The sequence below is a fragment of the Genypterus blacodes genome, unplaced genomic scaffold, assembly GCF_046128005.1.
Source record: "Genypterus blacodes isolate CSIRO-AG114 ecotype Tasmania unplaced genomic scaffold, CSIRO-AGI_Gbla_v1 ptg000073l_1, whole genome shotgun sequence".
Lineage (NCBI taxonomy): Eukaryota > Metazoa > Chordata > Actinopteri > Ophidiiformes > Ophidiidae > Genypterus > Genypterus blacodes.
This window is the reverse complement of record NW_027466883.1, coordinates 622,493-644,700: the sequence shown is the minus strand read 5'-3', so window position 1 is coordinate 644,700 and position 22,208 is coordinate 622,493. Positions and strand designations below refer to the sequence as shown.

General features: G+C 42.6%; 1 protein-coding gene across 2 annotated transcripts; it reads left to right on the top strand.

The window, feature by feature from the left end:
• Positions 1–507: 507 nt before the first annotated feature.
• On the top strand, positions 508–22,056 carry zfyve26 (zinc finger, FYVE domain containing 26). Of its 2 annotated transcripts, none has more exons than XM_076157309.1 (43): positions 508–608; positions 1,384–1,675; positions 1,755–1,830; positions 2,017–2,103; positions 2,247–2,381; positions 2,537–2,876; positions 4,005–4,129; positions 4,279–4,443; positions 4,566–4,654; positions 4,769–4,920; positions 5,180–5,356; positions 5,630–6,235; positions 6,407–6,571; positions 6,966–7,117; positions 7,252–7,495; positions 7,728–7,991; positions 8,078–8,197; positions 8,304–8,474; positions 8,673–8,906; positions 9,236–9,341; positions 9,783–10,621; positions 10,867–11,066; positions 11,407–11,511; positions 11,653–11,775; positions 11,940–12,116; positions 12,735–12,984; positions 13,228–13,326; positions 13,580–13,761; positions 14,025–14,161; positions 14,631–14,659; positions 14,763–14,899; positions 15,150–15,370; positions 15,685–15,832; positions 16,172–16,381; positions 17,003–17,218; positions 17,321–17,518; positions 17,898–17,978; positions 18,103–18,230; positions 18,312–18,486; positions 18,730–18,789; positions 19,294–19,476; positions 19,609–19,659; positions 20,239–22,056. In XM_076157309.1, the coding sequence occupies exons 2-43, from the start codon at positions 1,485–1,487 to the stop codon at positions 20,449–20,451; spliced, it is 7,761 nt and encodes a 2,586-aa protein (XP_076013424.1). In that variant the 5' UTR covers positions 508–608; positions 1,384–1,484; the 3' UTR covers positions 20,452–22,056. The 2 variants fall into 2 exon arrangements, with proteins under 2 accessions (XP_076013424.1, XP_076013423.1); XM_076157308.1 differs by having other exon boundaries at positions 5,147–5,356.
• The last annotated feature ends 152 nt before the right edge of the window (positions 22,057–22,208 follow it).

Below are 22,208 nucleotides of genomic sequence, written 5' to 3'. Positions count from 1 at the left end.
ATTATTCATAGTAAGCTATAGAGGTCTGCTTCGCTCTTTTTAATGTAAAAGAAGATAAAGATCAGCTGGGCAACGCCCCCTTCCCTCAACCCCATGCTGCATTCAAGTACACGGTTCTCCGCTTATAATTAAAAATTGAACTAATGCATCACTCAGTGATCATCGATTGTGATATTTGAGCTTGATTCTGTCTAATAAATCATAGAATTAAACCAGATTCGATTATGATTCTCTGAGTTGAGCAACTTAATAAATCTACACTTGCAACGTTTTCTTTACATCTATTCTTCGTATCTAAAAGAACCCGTCCCATCTTGATTTTACTTACAGTATGTCCACTTTATCGATATCATGTTTCTTTTTTTGTGCATATAATGTTTTTTTTTCTCTGTATAATTAATTTCCTACAGCCATGGAAGGCAGCATTAGGAACCAATAGTAAACCCTCCTCGTGCCGAGTTTGAACCAATCAGCGGCGGGGAATCATCTGCTATTGTCACATGACCCTCGTCAACATGCACTCAGACGTCTAGCAGCATAACAGGTCGATTGAGAGAAGTATGAGTGTAAATAAGATACATTCTGGGGGAAACAACGCAAAGAAATGAGTAAGTAACTCAGGATGTTGAATACTACCCGTGTTTCAAACGCTTTGTGGGTCAATTCTCGGGTTTGCTGGCTGCTATTGGAGTGAGCTAACTTATAACAGCAGTCAGCAACATTTTAGCTAACTATTGACAGCAGGCTAGCTGTCAAATCTGTGAAAAGGAGACGGAGTGAAGCTAAAAACTCAAATATCTTTGCGCTTTTCTGACCAGAGTGTGTGTTTGCGCCATTTTTCTAATCTTAAAGGCTTTGTTTACCCTGTCAGTTTCCGGTCCAAAACATACAAGTGAAACGTAAAATGTTGATGAGTTATAAAATGCTGCACATGGTCGAGTAGAGTTAAAATAAATGCACATGTTGCCTAAATGGCTTAGATTAACTCATTTTTACTTAATACACAATCACTATGATGTGATATGGATTCAAAATTTTCTGAGTAGTTACTTTAGTCATTAGAATATACAAATATTGTTTGGGTCCTACTTCTCAAAAGTTTTATAAAAACAAGAAATTAAATGCGGTGAATACCGTTGGATTTTCTGAGATTAATAGAAGAAATATTTGAATAGATAATACAATAAATACAATAATTATTCATCCGTCTGAAATTCCTAGTTGATTATTTTATTGGCTACTTTTTCTCTGTTTGATATGATTTTACATGTAATCCCTTTGTTCTTTTGGACTCTTGGTGAATGAATTAAAAATTAAAAAATGTTTGGACCATAAGAGGAGCATTTGTCAGCCCTCTGTGAATAACTGTTTCTCTGCTTCCAGGTGTAGAAAGCTTGAGGTTGCTCCTTGGCTACCGGCTGCTGAAAGTGCATCTCCTGTTGTGACCGCTGAGCACAGGAGTGCCACAGTGAAAGCGGGCGACCATGCATCCCTTTGGCTGCGAGGATGAAACCTCTCTTCAAGACCTGTTCAGGTTCTTCAAGAGGTGCTTGCAGGATGGAGAGTGGGAGCTGGCTAGTGCCTGTGTGCCTCAGCTGGTTCACTCAACAGGAGGACATTCGGAAAACCTGCAGGACATAATCAAAGCTATTGTCTGCCATCCACATGTTTTAAGGTTGGTCAGACACCTGCCATATCATTTTCAGAGTTTATGAAACATTTCTAATGCGCTGACCATCATGATTTTGTTATAGATGGGAGTCTGTGGGTAGTCCGCATAAACTGGCTTGGTTTTGGCTTCAAGTCTTGGAGAAATGGACCAAAGAGCAAGTAAGACCATGAAACGTCCACTATTCCTACAACTCAAGCTGTATATATGCTGGAACTGAGAAACCATTTTCACTTTGAAAAACTCATATTGAGAACCAGACTGACAGCTCGCAAATTTCACTGTCATTGATCAGGATATTGGGACGAAACAGCAAAAACTGTCCTCTCCTTTATGCTCCATTGCAGGTTTCTCCAGCTGTCAGAACAGAGCTGGAGTTCCTTCTGTTCCTGGAGGAACTGGGAGGAGAGGGCATACCAGAGGCTCTCATCAAGGTAACTTTAATGAATTAATGAATTTATAAAATGAAGAGGCTTGTATGCTTACAAATGTACAGATGGACTATGTATGCTTTAATTTTTGCTGTAAGTGCCGTGTTTTCTGTCAAAATATAGACTGACTGAATTCTTTCTATCAGGAGTTGCACCAGGCTTTCTTGGATTCCAGATCTGAGGTGTTGAGGACAACAGATTCAGCTGTCGAGTCCTGCCTCCAAACCTTATTGGAGAAAAAGAAGCCCAGACTGGCCCAGACTTTAGCTCATTTTCTACAGGTAGTGTCAAACACATCAGAACAATTATTGTTTTAAATACTGCGATCTCCAGCAGCTAATGTTGAATTTCATATTCTGTGTAGTGTGTGTAACATCGGTGTAACTATAACACACAAATCTACTCAACTTTCCATGTTTCCCCCAATCTCCTACAGGGCAAGTCACACACAGAGACCCACTGTCTGCAGCACACATTCATCCACCACCTGTTGAAGAGACTGGGGAAGCCTGAGAGGAACGCAGAGAAGGTGCAGGAGTGGGCGGAGGAGATATATGCCGTGTTGGCTGTGATGCCGTGGAGCTCAGAGGGAGGCGGCGGACAGTTGGAGGCCCTGTGCGAGGCTCTGTGGGTGGCCAGAGACGGTCCTCTGAAGGAGGAGAGGGTCCTGGGCTCGCTGCTTCGCCCGCAGTGTGACGCCCTCGTCTCTGTTTACTGCTCCGCTGCTGTGAGGCTTCAGAGGGATCATCTGCTCAGGAGTGCGCCTGACACACAAGGTAAATTCACTGCATTCACCTCGGATGAGAATCACAACGACTTTGATATTAAATTTGTTATTGTGGCACCATTGTGGAACAAATTTGAGGATACATTTTAAAATGTACTGTTTATAACAATGCATCGACCCTAAATATGAAGTAAACATAGTTACTCATAGTTATTTGTGATGATGTGATTCAGTCAATACATCTTGACCTTAGCTGATATAGCCTAACTTGTTCACAATACACCACTTTACCTTACAAATCATCCCCCGCCCCCACTAAACTGATTCTGTGCTCACTGAGCCTTTTGTTGCACAATGCTGATGCAAGATCATTCTGCATTGAGATTGGACCTTTGGTCACAGATGTTAGAGAACTAACATCACAGGATTCCTCTTTTGACCTCACTTCTGCTTCTGTGGTTGTCTAAATGTCAGCGAGAGTCTCGTGAAATTGCATGTGATTTCAATTTTACATGTTGTCAGTGTGATTTTTTTTTGGGGATCTGTGGTTGTGCTGTCTGCACATTATACATAGACACGTATTCTAACCTGGTACATTTTAATTATGACTGACGACAGAAGTTAAAGCGTTGAAAAGCCAATGAGACTCACAGTGTAATGCTGCACACGAGTTTAGCCTCATAATCTTTCTAAGTCCTTAATAAGGATTTTCTTTGCATTGTCTGGAAACAGTGTTGGAGATTATTCACAATGCTTAATTTAATGCGTCATTGTTTTTCTTTGACCCCATTTTCTCAATTTAGTGTACTGTACATGAAACTATTCAAGTTATCCGGATTTCTGTATCTGCACCACAGCCTCTGGATTATTGTATTTCCCCTATTGTTTTAATTCGTTTCAGTTTGTTCAGAGGTTACATAACTGTGTTGATCGAGCAGTGAAACTATGTCAGTTAAGTTTATGCTAAGCTCAAAGTACAATTCAGTAAGCTGAGGGCAGGATAAAGCTGTTTTGTGTTGAGCTTGTAAAAATGCACACATTTGTTAGGAGGAACAGCTATAAAGCAATAAAGGACTTGTGAAGGAACAAGCATAAGAATGAAATCAAATGCCACCACCATATTTTGGGGGTTTTGTACTTGCATCCAATTTCCACCATGTTTCTGTCCCCCTGTTAGTGGAGCTCCCTGAAGCAGAGAAGCTGGCCCTCAGTTTATGCTGCCACAGTGACCGCATGTCCATTTGGAAGACCATCTATTTTGAGTGCCTTAGTAGTGGAAAACACTTCCTTGAACAGGTTATGGTAAGTAACTCTATGGGGTTAAGTTGTAGCATATGAAAAATAATGTTTAGAGACTGGTTTAAGTGTCCCATATAGCATTCCAAAAATGAAGTCTAGACTATATTCTTCCAGTAGCTACAGTATATGATTCCACTTACTTTCCCCCGTAGGTAACTGCTCTGGACTTGATTAAACATGAGGAGTTTTCTCAGCTCAGAGACTTGCTTAAGTTGGAGTTTAAGCCATTGTCTCGTCTGCTTTTGCTCCTGGGATGGACTCATTGTCGGAGTCTAAGCTCGGCTCAAACTCTGCTCAGCATCCTTCACCACCAGGAGGTCAGTGCTCTCCTCTCCTCTCCTCTCCTCCCCTCTCCTCCACTCTCCTCAAATGTCCAGTAGACACCATTTTGTTGGAGAATGTTGGACCCTATTGTTTACACTGTTTTTTTTCCTTCTAGGCACCAGCCAATGACTCTGTTCTGCAAGAGTTTGCCAATACTTTGTCTTCTCAGCTTGGAATACTTGAATGGTGTAAAACCAACAATCCGTAAGCATGTCTTTTTTTTGCTTTTTGAAGTTCCATTGGCATTTCACTCCTTTTGTATTACTCAGGATTCATTACTATTACCTTCATTATTATTATCATTGCTTCTCCGTGCAGAGGGATTTCCATGGATGCTTTGCTGTCACAGCTTCATACTCTGGACAATCACTCAGCTCTGTATATTCTGCATTCCTTGACTCTCCTGCCTCAATTTGAAGAGCGCAGGGTGCTGGATCTGCTGCAACAACTGCCAAAATCACCAGATACAGGTCAGCTTCTTTGTTATTCATTTTTGTGTTATCTATCTGGTGTCAATCTTGTTCCATCTTTTCCAGCATTATGATACTGATTTGTGTTGTGGTTGACTCACTATAGCGGCCTCAACACTGCTATATTTTGCTAAAAGTTTTAAACAGCGCTAGTCTTGTCACTCATGCAAATAGTGAAGATGTTGAATGCTGATGCTTGTATCTTAAGTCTCTCTTCCGCTTTCAGGTGACACTGAGTCCATTAGCTCTCCCCGACCAGGTGTGCCTAGGAACGTAGTTTTGTTCCAGGGGTTTTGTGCCATGAAGTATGCCCTCTATGCTCTCTGTGCAAATGCACACAAATACTCAAACTGCGCCGAGTGTGCGTCCATGCAGCAGCACCAGCAGCCCCCTGAAGCAGAAATGGACAAAAACCAAACTTCAACTCCCTCAGAAGGTATGGAGGGAGAAAAAATAACCAGCACAAAATATCAATGACAAGTGCAGAGAAACATAATAAAGCTAAATCCTAAATATAAAGTTAGATCTGTTGCATGGTTGGTTAAGCATACTGTGGCTTTGGTTGGGTTTTTATTATTATTGCTAAATTATATCCCATTTTCTCCACAATAACTTTCTGTACTTTTTCAAAATCAGTTAAACAGTTAAATGCAGTCGGTTGTTGCTATTGTTACAGCTTTAATCTGTTTGTGTTGATGATGTTCTCCAGGTTGTCATTCGCTGTTCCAGCAGTACCTGTCTGAGTGTCAGCTCTACCTGGAAGCTATACCTGCCATGTTTCGACTGGAGCTCCTGGAAAACATCTTCTCCCTCCTTTTCCTGTCACGCACTGATTTTTCCCAGCAGATTCACAAAGACCCAAACTCAAATCTGAACACAGTCAACGCCAACCCGTCCAACAGTTTACCAGACAGAAGAAACGCAAATGTAGATTTCGGAACCCAAACCAAGATGGATGAAGACAAGGAGATTGAAAACAAGAAGCATTGTAAAAGTTCACCAACAGCGGCCCACCGCTGTTACCTGAACCTGGGCCACTTTATCCAGGGCTGCAGCGGATTTCTGGTGGATTTGACGGCAATGGAGGGTTTTCTAAAGCTGCTGAAAGAAGGGCTGGAGGGAATGTGTGTGGTGGGCCAGCAGGAGGGTCAGGAGGCAGGACGAGCTCTGCTTGGAGAGGCTGAGGTGGCAGAGATCCTGGGCTGCTCAGTGACAGCTCAGACGTTTGGGGCTCGTCTCCAGAGGTTGTCCAAACGCACTGCAGAGGCTCAATGGAGGCTGCAGATCATCGCCAGCAATCAAGGCACTACAAACGGTGAGACAAACAAGCCCATACATACTGTAAAGCTTTTTATAGAGAATTTTCACTTGTTTGACTAAAATACATACGAGATGTAACGGACAGATAACCAACCACAGCAAAAAATTTTGTAGACATTTTGTGGCACGGATTCCTTATAGTCTTTACTTGAAATGTTACTTTCAGGTTCAGAAAACCATCTTCCGATGTCACCAGTCAGCCGTCCTGTTAATCTTCTGGGACGAAGCAACAGCTCCAGTCTGAGGAGGAGGAAGAGACCAGGCAGACATGCTCTAGAAAAGCAAACGTCTGTCGAGAAACACAACGGAGACATCGGCACAAGCACATCAGGTTAATACCAGTCTGAAAAGTGAATCTCTCTTATAAACTCTCTTATATTATAGATTCATTACACACAAAGTGAAATATTTCAAGCCTTTATTTGTTTTAATTTGGATGATTATGGCTTACAGCTCATGAAAACCCCAAATTCTGTATCTCAGAATATTAGAATATTGTGAAGAAGTTCAATATTGTAGCCTCACAGTGTCTCACTCTAATCAGCTCATTAACTCAAATCACCTGCTGAGGTTTCCTGAGCCTTTGAAGTGTCTCTCAGTCTGGTTCAGTAGGAGACACAATCATGGGGAAGACTATGATATTCTAATTTATTGAGCTGCACCTGTACACACCTACACACACATTTTTATGGATGAAATTATATGTTCATTTGTCCTCATATCAGATAGTGGAGGAGGGGCAGCAGCAGGCTCTGTTGAATGGGAGATTTGCCATTGTGGAGGCCCTCACAGCTGGCTCGTCCCCGCCATGTTGTCTCCTCCAGAGTCTCTGCTCATGTCATGTATCCGCCGAGGAAACTACATGGAGGCACATCAGGTATTTACTGGCCATTTTGATACTACCTGAACTAACCTGTCCTACTGTTCACTTCCTCTACTTCTACTTCTGTCACAAGTACTAATCAATAAATGCTGTTTTGATTGTCTGATGATGTCTTCCATGACCTACAGGTTTCCTTGGTATTTGATCTGGCAGCATCTACATGTTGTGGGGAGCTTGTGTTCATGGAGCGTTACAAAGACGTGTTGGTGGAGCTGGGACAGGTGGAGCAGAAGATGGAGACCCAGTCTATGTCTTCATCCTCATCCTCTTCAGAGGGTTTGGGTTCAATGGCCGGCTCAGGCACTGGGAGGAATCGGCTGGGAAGCAGCGGCCGGTTAACGCTTCAGGCCATTGGAAGTGCAGCGGCTGCTGGTACGATAACCTCTACCTCCCATCACTCATCTCAAGACACACATTTGTTTATTCATTTGTCTCTCCAAATGATACCTTTCATCATGGTCCTGTCACATCTGTAACATCTGACCCTTGGCCATAATATTTTTGATCCTTTAGTGGTTGCATGTAATTTAGTATTTTATATCAAGCATTTTGATGGCACACATTGGGCAACTCATATCTGTTTTCTGTGTGTATTCCCCTGCAGGTATGGCTTTCTATTCCATCTCAGACATAGCAGACCGGCTCCTCAGCACTCCTGCTCACCCAATGCCATCATTGGAGGAAGGGTACTGGCTGAACCGCTGCACTCCAGATTCCTCGAGCCTCCTTTACACACTGCTGGAGGAGCTCTGCCCAGCAGCCATGGCCGCCTTTGACCTGGCCTGCTGCCACTGTCAGCTCTGGAAGACATCTCGGCAGCTGCTGGACACAGCAGAGCGCAGGCTCCACAGCAGTCTGGAGGCACGAGGTAGGCAGTATGAATTTTGGTACTCATCAGGAGCTGTGCACATTTAGTCAATAATGTTTTCTCTTTATCCCACGCTTGCCCCTCAGGAGTAAGAGCTGACCCTAAAGTTCCTCACGCTGAGGGAATCTGTGGATTTCCCATGGTACTGCAGCAGATTAGTAATATTCTGAATCACTCAGCCACCAATAAAGGTTCTGTCAAAACAGGTGAAGTTGACACATCAGCCACATGGACAAGGAACTATATAATTTTTGCCATTCGCTGAATTCCATAGATGATTAACCCTACATGTGGTTTCTTCTCTCTCTATAGACGTTGTCGGGGAAGACCAAGGCTTTGCCAGCCCGTTTGGTTGCTGCATTCATGAAGTGCTGCTTTGCTGCCATCCAACACTGAGAGAAGAGTCCATTGCTGCACGGCTCGGCCTGTCTCAGCGCTTGGAGACCACCTTGCATACTCTGAACACTGCTACAGACGGAACAGGTTAAGATGCAATAAAATAGCGTTTTACTGTTATGCTTTTTTCTTGGAATTTGTCAGGAGTCATGTGAAATGTCAGAGGCAACATGAGTAACTTCTAAATACCAGGGAAATATCTTGTTGCAGAGGAGAAGATGTTGTTTTCATTTTGTGCTGATAAAGTCTAGCTTTGTATGTGTGACTTTGCTTCTCATGTAACAGAGGGCTGTACGGGCAGCACTCTGCTGGCAGAGTTGGTGGAACAGGCAAGTCTGAAGCAGTCGGAGTTGGATGTTCATCCTGTACGCTCCAGTATGAAGCAACTGCTCCGCTCTCTGGACCAGCTTTGCCCGTTTGAGCCAGATGGAGAACTTGCAAGACCAGACTACGTGCGCAGCTTCTTCGACTACATCAACACACTAGCATCTGTGCTAGTACGAAGCCTTAGCTCTGAGGGTAAATTAACTGATATCTCAAAAGAAAAGAAGGCTAATGTCAGACCCTAACCCTACTTTAAATGTATTGTGAATTATTAAAAAAAGACCTTTACTTTGAACATTATGTGGACACGTGTTTACCAATGAGGTAAAGTAGTTAAAATGGCGTCACTGTCATTTACCAGATGAAATAGCTGCATAGAGAGGCAAGGTTGGTCATTGGGTAACAGGTTCACAGTCATTCCACTCTACAGTCATTCTTTCATAATAGATGACTTTGCCTGAATCTTGTTATTCCTTCTTATGCTGGTTTTAAACACATCTTATGTCCTTTGTTTTTTCCCTCAGACCAGAGCAGTGAGGTGAAATTGGGGAATCCACTGCTCGTGCTGCTTCAAGCACCAGTTCAGCTTCTCTCCCACCTGCTGTTTGACAGACAGGTGTCTCCTGATAGGTATGCACTCTGGCTTAGCACCTTTAATGTGAACAATGTCTGTTTGTTTCTCGCTTCCTGAAGTAAGGTAATCTAACTGCTGGTCTAGTCTCCTACCTCTATTGACATATTTCTGTTGAAGTGAAGATATTGGACATTTGTGTAAAACTTATGTTGTTATGAATGAAGACACACTATTGAGGTTTGAGTCTAATGTCAATAAAATATGGAATTATATTTCTCTCACAGAGAACAAGGGGATGGGGATTAACAAGTGAGATACTTTTAGAAACTTCACTATCTTTGTATTTTAGGTGCTTTCATGTTTATCTTCAATGCATGTGACACAAGTGGGAAATTGTAGTAACAAAAGTAGATACTAATAATATAGAAAAATGTTTTTTGGAGTGGTATTAGAACGTATAGTTTGTCTAACTGCCTATCTCTTTCTTGTATCTCCAGGGTTCTGTCACTGCTGCAGCAAGAGGGCCTTCATCTGAGTGTGCAGCAGGTGATTGTCCAGCGATGCTGTGAAACTCTGCCTATATGGGTCACTTCTCCAGGTGTTGAAAGAGAGAGCAGGCAGTTCAAAAGAGAGGACGGAGTGTTCAGTGTTACCAGTTTGTCTGCATTGCTCCTGCAGCACACCAAGCAGCACATGCCAACTTTTGGTGTCACAGATCCTCAGTCTGATACCAGCTCTGAGTCAGAGTCCTCAGTGGAAGATCCCTCTGTTACATCCACTAGCCTGTCCACCTCTCCACCCTCTGTTTCCTCCTCTTCCTCGTCCTCCTCCTCTTTTCTCCTCACCTCGTCGGCCTTGTCTTTTCTAAAGTCTTGCTCGCCTTTACTAGCTGCTCTAGCATGCCTGAGCGCCTGCAAAGGGGAAACTGCAAGGGCCCAGTCCTCCGGCTGGTCAGGCTATTTCCGCAGTGTGCGTAAAGAGGTTGTTCTAGATACGGAGCAAATTGCTCGTGAGGCCGATGGTCTCCTGAAGGAATTTCCTGTACTACGGGCCTACCTTCACACCATGGCTGAACCAGTGCTTAGTACCCTGTTGGGTGATGGTGAGGAGGGCACTGTTGGACTCGGCTCGGCAGTCTGTGGGAAGCCTCTTGTCAGTCTCCTGCTATCTGGGCCTGAGGGAGAAGTTTCCCAGTTTGTGGCTGCTGATGCTTTCCAAGAGGCGCTTTCCTCACAAGACCTGAGGCGAGCCTTGAATGTGCTGGACCTGTATGGGGAAGGCTGCAGCCAGGAGGGGGTGCTAAAAGACCGTTTGCTCGCCTGTGCTGCCTTGGAAGGTGAGAAATGGTAGAAAATGTTTTGCGTGAGAGTTCAATAGTTCAAGTAAAAGTTCATTGTCGCCATTATCCAATTCACAGGTAGTTTGAAAGAAGAAATATCAAATTCAGAAGACAATTGTCAAAAAATATTTATTAACAGAAATCCATTACATTTGAAAGAATTCACAGATATGTGTTTTTATTTTTTTGTTTTTTTGAAAGATGACTAAAAAGTTTCCTTAAATCTGGTGTTCTCTTTTCAGACGGAGATAATAGTATCCATCAGCTGTTCCGTGTACAGGATGCTAACCTGCGGGCCCGTGTTGCCCTGCAGGCCCTGGAGCACTGGCCTTTGTCACCCTGCCTGGAGCTGCTTGAGTTCTGCCTGAATGACCCGAGCACAGAGCAGTCACTGAGGACAGACTTGGAGTTTAAGAAAAAAGAGCTGCTTATCTATCACTTGGTAATTCTTCGAAGTTGAAATGAGTTGATATGTGTTGTAAACTCTCAAACATAAGTAGACAAAAGCACGAGTTATGGCAGTCAAACAAGACTGAACCAAAAAGGGAGCCTTGATTGGTATTGAATGATGAAAGCCCATGTACTATTGATTTAATACAGCTTGTGTAACTTTCCAGGCTAGTGCTGGAGGCTTTTGTTCCATGAATTCAATTTGAATCCATGGGAAAATTCAGTTAATTTTTAAAGTCAATATTAATGGGACTGGTTTCACCAGCTGATGTTTTCTTTAGTTCTGTTTAATGTTCTGACATGTCATCCGTTGCACTCATTCTGTCTCCCAGATATTGAACTTACACCCTCCTTTGCCCTGGGTTACATGGCAAGAACTGAGGGTTGAGTCAAACACAAACTCCGAGTCCATTTTCTCTATGATGCTGGAGGCAAGGGTAAATAAAGATCCAATTAGAATCTTAAAAAAAAAAGATGCATTTGTACACTATGACTCATTCCACTTGGGACTGTCTTCTTTACACATTATGAATTCATGAGATTAGAATATAATATGACCTGCAGATTTGTTTTGGCAGGAGTTCGACCTTTGCGTACAATGGGTGGAGTTGCATCCCGTGTCTGACAAACTGAGACTGCAGCTACAGACAGAGAATTTACTTCATCTGCTGGAGAAGGGGCAAACAGACGAGGCGTTCCAGGTCTGGACCAACTCTTCTGCTCAAAAACATGTTGTAATACTGTTTACTTTGTAGTTCAATGTGTCCTTCTCCAGAAGACAAGTGGTATATGTCCATATAACTTTGATAATTTAAGGACCTACTTTAAGATATCCTATTGATATTTGTGTCCCTTTTTTGTTTAGTTTCTCGAGGGCTTCTCAGACTTTGTGGTAGGCCTGGACATCTGTGAGCGCGCTCTGGACCGCCGTCCTGGATTGGCTGCCTGTCATTTCCTCGCTGACTACCTCACTCTGCATTTCGAAAGACAAGTGTCGCCAGCACGAAGACGCCACATCCATGCTCTTCATCTGGGCTCCAAGGTAGAGAATGTGAAGTGATGCCCAGATACCCCACATATAAAATCAGAAAGTGCTATAAGGGAAGACTTTCCTTGTTGCCACATTTGGGTCTATCTATAAAAAGAAAATAATCTGTTTATGTGTAATATGGCTTATCAAACATTATTGACTTGCATTGCAGCGCTGGTACCATGGGATCTGTTTACGTCATTGACCATGATAAATGATGTACACAACAATTTACTGGAACAGAAAACATTACTCAAATTGATGTAATTTCCCCTGAAGTTGCTATGGAGTAAATGATTTCTTGTAATTTGCATCCATGCCCAGTCATGCGTTGTTTCAAGGCTGGAGTTGGGGAACTGAGTCAAAAGATTTGATTTCACTTACTGTGAAATGTTTAAAGAAGAGTCATTTGATACATGGCTGAGTGATATGGCTGATTGTCATTCTAATATACAGTAGAAAAGGAAAGGGTTAATATGTTTGACACAGAATGTATGTGGAAATATTTGTGTTGAAATATCTAGCAGTCATGATGTAACAAGGTGCATAATTGGGTCTATACTTGATTATTCTAACATGTTGGCTTTTACAATTGTAATCAAATTTTTTACAATATGTTTTGTCTTCCAGGTGTTGCTGACTCTTCCCCCAACAGCCAGGCAGGACTATTTCCCCCTGTTGTCTGAGCCTCTGCTGATGCTGGAGCAACTTCTGATGAACCTGAAGGTGGACTGGGCAGATGTGGCAGTACGAACGCTGCAAGGTCTCCTGGTTGGCCAGGAGGCTGGCTTTGGTGCTGAAGATATTGATAAGCTTCTATCAGACTACGCTTGCAGAGCTCTGGATTTCCCCTACGCCCCCAGAGAACGAACTCGATCTGGTCAGTGACTACGAGCACATACTGTACTGTGGAAAACATGACTCACATTGACAAAGGTTTATACTGCTATTGTACAATACGGACTGTAGGTTCTGTGGTTTCCTTTTCATGAACTGTTCTTCACCTAGAAACAAAAGTCAACATATTGTGGTAGAGGTCCAAGCAATTGAGTGCTGTGAATACATTATAGCAGAGCAGCAGTGAGTTTGTGTCTACAGTATATCCTGTTCCTCTACTTTTCAGACTCTGTCATCAGCCTCCAGGATGCACTGATACAATGCCCTGCTCAAGACAGTCACTCTGTGTCGTCCTGTCGAAACGAGTCTCCAGCACCTCCTACAGGTGAGACGCTTACAGACGATTTAGTATTAAGTCATCTGTTGCGCTGTTTATCGAGGAGGGGGCTGTACATCAAAGCCTTGTATGCATTTATGGCTTTAGTATCTAACTTTAGTAGGATGGATGCCTGCAGTTGAGGAGCTTTACCTTAACAATAAGGCCACAGTATCCCTTACTTTATGTAATCACTCATTAGACATTGACAGATCAAAACACTGAATTTCTGTGTCCTCACCCATGCTCTCTCTACTAACAGGTAGCACACCTACACATACATCGTCCTCGAGCAGCACAGAGAGGGATCAAGGCTCAATGGGCAAGCGAGGCTGTTCGCTGGGAAAGTTCGAGCCTCCAGAGAACCCTCCTGCCCGCAAGGACTGGGTGCCTGATACACAACAGCATGTGTGCATGGTCTGCCAGCGGGAGAGATTCACTATGGTAAGTGATCAATTATGGCGAGACTAATGTAACAAATTAACTACTTGAACACTTTCTGTAATGTGACCTTTACCAGACCTTAACCCGGAATATTTGGTTATGGAGGGAAAAAGAATAACATGGTTGTTCTATCTTAATGACATTAACAGCAATACTTCACAATGCAGACTGTTGTTGCTGTTGGCACTCCTGTGTGAATACAAATAATCAAATCCATTTTCATGATTGTTTCTTGCTCTCGTGTCCTTGCTCTCCCACTTTAGTTCAACAGACGGCATCATTGTCGGAGATGTGGCCGCCTGGTTTGTCAGGCATGCTCTGAGAGGAAGATGCCTGTCGAGGGATCCCCAGGGGATGAAGTCCGAGTCTGTGACCAGTGTTTTGCCTATTTTTACCCAGAGTAAGACACCGCAGACTGAAGCAAGAGACTCGGCTCACTGACCCAAATAAAGTCCTGATCATTTCGAAGCATTTTACATCCTAGGTTTTTCATAATATCGTAGATTGCAGAGAGAGGAAACGGTTCCCACTGGTCATGAAAATTCTGCTGTCATAGCATTTGATGAGGCGCCAGATAATGTTAATAATCATTTTTAGCGTTTTTTACATTATACGATCACTAAGCTAGAATAATCCTATCTGTGGTGATGATGACATTTCTGACCTGAAAAACAACATTGTCAATTTTGCAACAGAGCCATGGTAGGATTAATAAAAAGAAGGGATGGAGATGAAACCAGAAAGTAGTAGTCTAGTAGTAATAGTCTATTTAGCATGTCAATATTTCCGTGACTATGTGGACTACATTGTAGACATTCTAAAGTGATTTGAGTTCTTCTTTCATTTTTGTCTTTTGTTCCTAATTGCAGTTCGGACGATGAGCTGGAACCGCTCCAAGGTAATAAAACATCAGTTGTTTTAAATACAGCTGAATATGAAAAAGCGCATTCATTTGAAATGTAAAGAAAGATGCTGAGGTTATCCTTTTATTGTTGTTGCAGCGACCACTGACCCTATAGTGGCAGAGGAAGCAGTGGATGGAATGTTGCATCTGCCCGAAGTGGTTCAGCGACAGATAAAACTCTGCACAAACCCTGCAGAGAACCAGCTGTTGCGGACAGAGTTCTACTATGAACAGGTCTGAATTTGAACATGTATTAATACACATGCAGTCATGCTTACATAAACATACATACTTACATACTGGGGAACCGTAAGTAAGTCAAGTAGCTGTATAGCATAATTGAATGAACTGCTGCTGCTATAATTGCAAAATGTCACCATCCTTAATTCTTGAATAAGACACTACACTGTAAATATCCTTGATTGGAACGAACACAGTGAATACATCCAGACTGATGAGGCGGCTCTTTTGCTGATACCCTCAGGCTCCCAGTGCGCACCTCTGTGTGGCCATTTTGTCTCTGCATAGTGACCAAACTGCGTGCGGCCATCAACTTATCAGCCACTGCCGCTCCTTATCACGTAATCTGACCAACCCGGAAGTGGACGCCTGCCTCCTCACCGATGTCATGCGTCAGCTGCTATTCAGTGCCAAGCTGATGTTCGTTAAGGTTGGCCGCAGCCAGGATCTTGCCCTATGTGACAGGTTAGTGGAAACATTTGGAACATTTGACAAGAATGCTGGGCCAGTATTTACAGAAGGAGGAATACAGGAGATGATGCATGGACATGGGGTTCTTACTCACTCCATTATCTCCTGGCTTTTGTAATTCTTAGTTCCTCATCTTCCGAAAGTGGCTCATGTCTCACAGAATCACCTATGACCTCTCCACCCAAAGTTACTTTAATCACGTCAAATCTTCATTATTCTCGTCCTGCTGCATGTTAGCACTGCTCCCTACACATACAAATGATCTACTGCCTCCGTTTTGCCTTCAGTCCTGTTTATTTCTTCCACAGCTACATCGGCAAAGTAGATGTGCTTAAGATACTGGTGACGGCCAATTACAAATACATCCCCTCACTCGATGAGATTCTGGAGACCACTGCTGTCACACGTCTCCGTAACCAGCTGTTGGAAGCTGAATACTACGAGCTGGCTGTGGAGGTAACGTCTGTTTACCATAAAGACAGACTCTATTTAAGCAGTCTAGATGAAGATAGGTAGATGAAGATAGGTATCTGTTAGGATGTTTGATGTTTGGCTGATGAAAGTTTGAATCTTCATCTTAAATTTTGTTAATCTCTTATCTTAGTCTTTTGTTTTGATCATGGTGGTTTTTGACAATATACTATGTCTTCCAGGTAGTTCAAGGAGGCAGAATATTCTCAGATGTTGACTTTATCAGTACTATAATCCTCTCTGGACTACAATGCCAATAGCTTGGATTTTATGTTGGTTACAAAATTCTACTGCAGATCATCCTTTTTCCATTTTAACCCCCAGGTGTCTACAAAAAGTGGCCTTGACCCCGGTGGTGTCTGGCATGCATGGGGCATGGCCTCTCTCAAGGCAGGCAACCTTTCAGGGGCAAGGGAGAAGTTTGCTCGCTGTCTTAAGGGCCCAATGGACCGCAACCAACTCAACCTGGGTCCCTCCCTGCTTCAGGAGATAATTCAGCACCTAGAGAACACTGTTCCACCCACTCTGGCCATGGTAAGAAGACATGGTGGCAGTCTTATCCTGCATCCAACCCATCGAGGCCTCCATCCGTACTCATACAGTCACATAAGACCGCTGGTATTCATGCAACTAAATAACTACACAATATCTAATCATTTTAAATCTCTCTGGCCTTGGAAAGAACTTTGAAACCTGCCAGATGTTCCTAGACATGGCGTAATCATGCACGAATTGTGGAGCAAACCGGGACTGAAACATGACCTATTAGGAATCCTCATTGTATCCTTGCCACAGGGTCTGGTATCCGACTCCTTCACTCTGATTCGAGGCCAGGCATTTCCAGCATGCGTAGCATTTGTATCATGGTTTCTGTTGGCCTGGGTTACATAGGCATCCAAGGCTGAGACGGAAAGTGAAGAGTAGGATTAGCTGAGCTTGTGTGGTCCTTTAAGACTGTGTCACTGTTTGGTTCAGAGACCTCTGACCTCTGACCCAGTACATTGACTTCGATTGTTTCTTAACAGCGCTTTTGTCAAGGACTTTTAAATTCTTGACGTCATTTGATTTCTTGTCTGCTGAATCTGTAACTATTCAGGCCCTACTTTATGTTTGTGTTAATGTGTATGCCTATGCTATCTTTAATCGTGTATGTAGTCCTTTGGTGAGGACATCTTGGCATCCCTGCGGGAACTGGAGGAGACGCTGAGCGAGGCCAGTCCTGCAGAACGACCAGAGGGACAAACTGAGGTTAACAGCCTCCATCCGGAATGTCTCTTCTACCTGAACACATATGGCACTCACCTGGCCCTGGTCAGCTTTTACATGCGCCATGACTGCATGATGGAGGCCCTGACGTACCTGCTCAACAAGGTGAGACCCAGTTTGTCCGATGTAAGAGTTTGTAGGTAGCTTTTAGCTTTTTTTTTTCTCCCCAACCTTAATATTGGATTTTTCTCCTTCGTCATGTCTCAGGATTGTCCAGAGGAGGTGTTTTTAGAAGGCGTGTTGCAGCCCAGTCTGGAGCGCGGTCGTCTTGGCATGCTGCAGGGAATATTAGAAACGCTTGACCCTGGCTTGGAAATATCCAGCCGTCACCTAATCGCCTCCTGCCAGCTGCTGCAGCGCCGGGGATACTACCACACTCTATACCAGCTCCAACAGTTTATGATGGTGAGAGCCTTGCATTGTTTCTTTCTTTTAAGATTTGTTGCCAGCATTCATAAAACTGAAAGAAGAGTCTGCAGTAAACAAAGACATGAGACGTTGACAAAGAGGAGAGGTCGATAGAAATACTTCTTCACCCTGTCAAGCCTTCAAAGTCCTATACAATATCCCCAATAACGAACATAATGATGATCTGTATATTTTGTTTTGTAGATTTTGGATTGTGTAGTGATGTTCTAGCACTGTAGTAAGAATTTCATCATCTTATATTATTTTGTAATTTTAAAGTGAAAAATTATATTTAAATAATTCTAACAAAGTTAATGTACCACAATATACAATGTTTTGCATACATTCAAGTTATCATTATGATTATTATTAATAGGATCATGTGCGAGCAGCCATGACATGCATCCGGTTCTTCACACATGGAGCCAGTTCTTACTCGCAGCTTGGAGAGCAGCAGGTTTGTCATTGAATTTGTTTTTCATTTGAAAAATTATGAATTTCTCTCTGGGGTATAGAGAGTCAACCATGATTCACCTTACTGAAAGTTCATCCTTGTACTTGTTCACCTGAAACATGTACAGCGGTGGTTGGTCAGAGCCAAAGAGCACCTGCGGACATACCTGCAGGAGCAGCAAGGTCGAGGTGCGGGGAGGAGAAAATCTCAGGTGAACTCAGTCAGGAAGACAATGTCGTCCAATGATGTTTCCAGGTCAGTTGATCACAATTCATGAGAGCCACGCCACCGATTACACATTGAATGAAAGAGGCTCAGGTTATTTTTTTTCATCAGACACATGAACACTATTGAGCTCCAGCTGGAGGTGACCCGCTTCCTCCAGCGCTGTGAGACTTCCTGCTCCTCCAAGACTGAACAGACAAGTGTGCCTGCCTCCAAATCTCCTGGCTCCAGCTCGCCACCTACATTGTTTGGAGGAAGCCCCATGAAGGTGGAGGTTGCCTGCAAGGTATCCAAGTGTGTTTTTCTTGGCACTTTGTAAGCACTGGAAGCACCTCTAACTGTTGTTAAGCCTCCCAGCTCTATCACATCACTGATGACTTTAATCATATGAAAATATTGGAGAATGTTTGGTTACACTATGATTTACATACGGTTCGAGGAAGTAATTGCCTTTTTATTATGTTATTGACTTATGTGAATTTATAATAGATAATCAATAATGGATTATTTTGCTATTATATTTCTTCAGGTGATGCTTGGAGGCAAAAACATAGAAGAAGGTTTTGGCATTGCATACAGAGTCATTCAGGTATGTTAAAAAAATAAAATGTATCTCTGTTCCCTGTTGCATTTCAGTGTGTATAGTTATGTAAAATTGGTTGTAAGCTAGATGGCACTGTGTGTATAATTACATTACATTACATTACATTACGATCATTTGGCAGACGCTTTTATCCAAAGCGACTTATATTACATTACCACCCTTCGCAGAGGGGGGAGCAATTGAAGGTTCGGTGCCTTGCTCAGGGGCACCTCGGCAGGGGCTCGAACCGGCAGCCCTCCGGTTCCCAAGCGGAAGCACTACCCACTGAGCCACTGAGCCACTGCCTCACATTACCAAATAATTACCAAATTAATTACCAAATATGCACTTTTTAAGGTATTTCCCTAAAATGTAAACTTTTCAAGGAAATCTCATAATTCTGCCAACAGCCAAGATAGGCAATATAGAATGATTTTATGATGGTTTATGGTCCATACATTTTCTAATTTAAAATGAAACTACATGACTTTTCCTCCTCCCCACGTTCAGGTATTCCAGCTGGAGGCCCAGGCCATCTATGTGCGCGCAGGCCAGAGGCTCGTTCGACAGAGGAAGTATGGAGCTGTACGGCAACTGCTCAAGTGTGTCGGCGAATCAGGTTCTGCCACCAAAAATGATGGAGATGCTCTCATCCTCAGCTGCGTCTCTGTTGCAGATAAGGGTCCAGCTGATGTGAGTGATAGAATATTGTTGCACACAGTGACATGCCGATGAGTCATGCTGAGAAGTTGAGTGTATTGTTGTATGATAGTTGGGCTGACATTACTTTTGTAAATGCTTTTCTTTTCATTTTTCTTGGTTTAGGCTAAGGAATTGGACAGTCTCATCCTGGAGACCAAGAGCACAGAAAGCAAGGTAATGTCAATGTCTTGTTTGTTTCTTCCACCTATGCCCAACAAAGTATTTGTGTGTGATGGGTAAAATTATAAGAACAACCTGTCTAAAGAGGCCATATCAAACTAAAAACCAGTGTGTTCCAAAAGGTGTCTTTACAGCAATCACAGGCGTGGCTAAAACGTTTTTTACTGATTCAATCACAAAACCATTTTCTCTGCAATAAATTGAAACAAAAATAAAAGGCACCCGCCGATCTTCTTCTTTGTTTGTTTTCTCCGATGTAACATTGTTATAATTTATAAAACAAATGAAAATGGCCTGGAAAAAATTATCGATACCCCTTGGAAGTGATAGTAAATAATTGGATTGCAGACTATTTTCTTCGTTTTGTATCACTAATATGATATAATCGCCCATGGAAATGCTGAAGTCAGGGTGTTTAAGATACAGAAAGAGCCCAATGATTGCCTCAAAAGAGTTTGCTATAGAATATTAGGTTCTGGATAGAGTCAAACCAGAACTTAAACCACACCTGTGTATATATAAAAGCAACATCACTGACTGCAAAATTCTTATTGTGACTGTCTCATTGTGCAGATTAAAGCGTATCTGCTGTGTGGCAAACTGCGGCCCGCTTATCTGCTGGCGGTGAAGCTGGAGCCGAGCCGAGCGGGCCCGTTGGTGCAGGACGTCCTTCAGGCTGCCGAGGGAGCGCAGGACTCGATGATGCAGAATATTTGTCGACAGTGGCTGTCTGAACATCACAACAAGACGTCGCAGCAGCGCCAAGGCCGAGCCAATGTCAGGTAAAAGGAAGCTAGGCCTACAAGGGAACACTTACAGCATATTCAACCTAAATGCAGTTTAATTGCACAGATGAGGATCCAGGGTTCCTGCAGTCTGGAACACATTCTGATGTCACATCATTTTGAACTTCACAGTGACATGGTCCACGGTTCATAACACTCTTACATGAGCCAAATTGTTAAAATGTTATAGACAAATTGAAGAATACAGAGTTTTTCAGCAGCATGGCCCATTAGTCCAAATTCTCCATGTGATCTTGAGTAAAACTAACACTTGAGTATACACTCTACATTCAGCATCGTATCCAGCATTATCTAAAACCAGAGGACGAGCACAATTGAAATATAATGTTACCTTTGTGTTAGATGAGCAAATGGTTAATTTTACCAATGACCTCTGTAGCCTCACGAGAGTCTATGCAGTTCTCTGCTGCACAGTAATCTTTGTTAAAGTCGACACTGTGTCCCATTGTCTGGCACCGTCCTCGTGTTTGTTACCGATCTCTTAACACTCAAATCTGAAACAATGATAGTTGCCTGTTATCAAGAGATGGCGCTGGAACCCAAAGGCCACAAATTATTTGGGTCTTATGGAAAACCTGTTTTGTGTATAAATATCCCTTAATATCCAGGAAAACTGTGAAACTGAATGATGAATGAGAGTATATATAAGTATAAGAATATACAGCAGGCCTTATGATCACTTTCTGTTTTTGGTCCTTGGCTCCTGCGTCCTACCTATCTCTGTTACGCTAACAAAAGATGCTCTTCATTATTGTTATGGTCACATGTTTCCGCTTTCTCTCCTCTGTTTTGATAGAGAGGGAACAATACTGGCCATCGCAGTAACCCTTACAAACTTTGCTGACTGCTACATACACAAAGTAGAATCTAGTGCATTTATGTCTCAGTATTTGTCTCACAATGATCTCCTACCTCAGTCAAAAGGGACAATATCTTGAACTGACAGGAAGGCCTTGCTTGTAAAGGTCTCTTGGTTATGTGTGGATAAACATTCTATTCAGACAGAGGGTGCAAAAACAAATATTGGTACGGTGTTTAAGTCTGAAAATGTCAAATCTTACGTTAGATCTTAATGATGTGGATCGTTATAAAACACATTTGTTGGCCATATTTTCAGCATATCTTCCCTTTAATTAGGGAAGAATATCTAAAAAAAAAGTGGTACCACTTGGTATTTAAGACAACAAAGTCTAAATGACAGAGAAGTAACAAAGTTTGAAGGCTGGAAGCATAAAGGGACCCAAGTGTGATTGTTGTAGGAGCTGTAGTTAACCTGGGGTGTCACAGATAAAGAAATAATGTTTGTTTTTGGTTTTTTTTTCACTTTTCTGATGAGACCCTTAACTTCACTTAACCAATGACTGACTCACACTTATAATCAATTAAGAAGGGATTTAACCTTTGAATAATTTTTTTTAGTTTCCTACTCGTACTTTTCATCTTCACAACCAGGTCCAAAAAACAACACATTTACCATTTACATTATTATTATTGTTATTATTACAACACATTAAGTATTTGAGGTCATGTTTGTGACCATTACCCTTGTTACTGTCATCAAAATGTTCCGTCTTTGCTTCCCTCGTCTGCAACTCCTCGGAAAGAAAAACATATCTAACTGTAATAATGACTGTTAATGGTGAGAGGTGAAGATAAGCCAGTTTATATGACCCAGTATAGCCTGTATGACATATTGCACTCTGACCCTCCTGAACTTGGACTGTTGTCTCATCACTG

Excerpts from the sequence above, each read along its gene's own strand:
- zfyve26 (XM_076157308.1), top strand. The coding sequence starts at position 1,485 with ATGCATCCCTTTGGCTGCGAGGATGAAACCTCTCTTCAAGACCTGTTC. Across the intron at positions 1,831-2,016 it reads AGAAATGGACCAAAGAGCAA|GTTTCTCCAGCTGTCAGAAC; the intron begins GTAAGACCATGA and ends GCTCCATTGCAG. Across the intron at positions 7,496-7,727 it reads TGGAAGTGCAGCGGCTGCTG|GTATGGCTTTCTATTCCATC; the intron begins GTACGATAACCT and ends ATTCCCCTGCAG.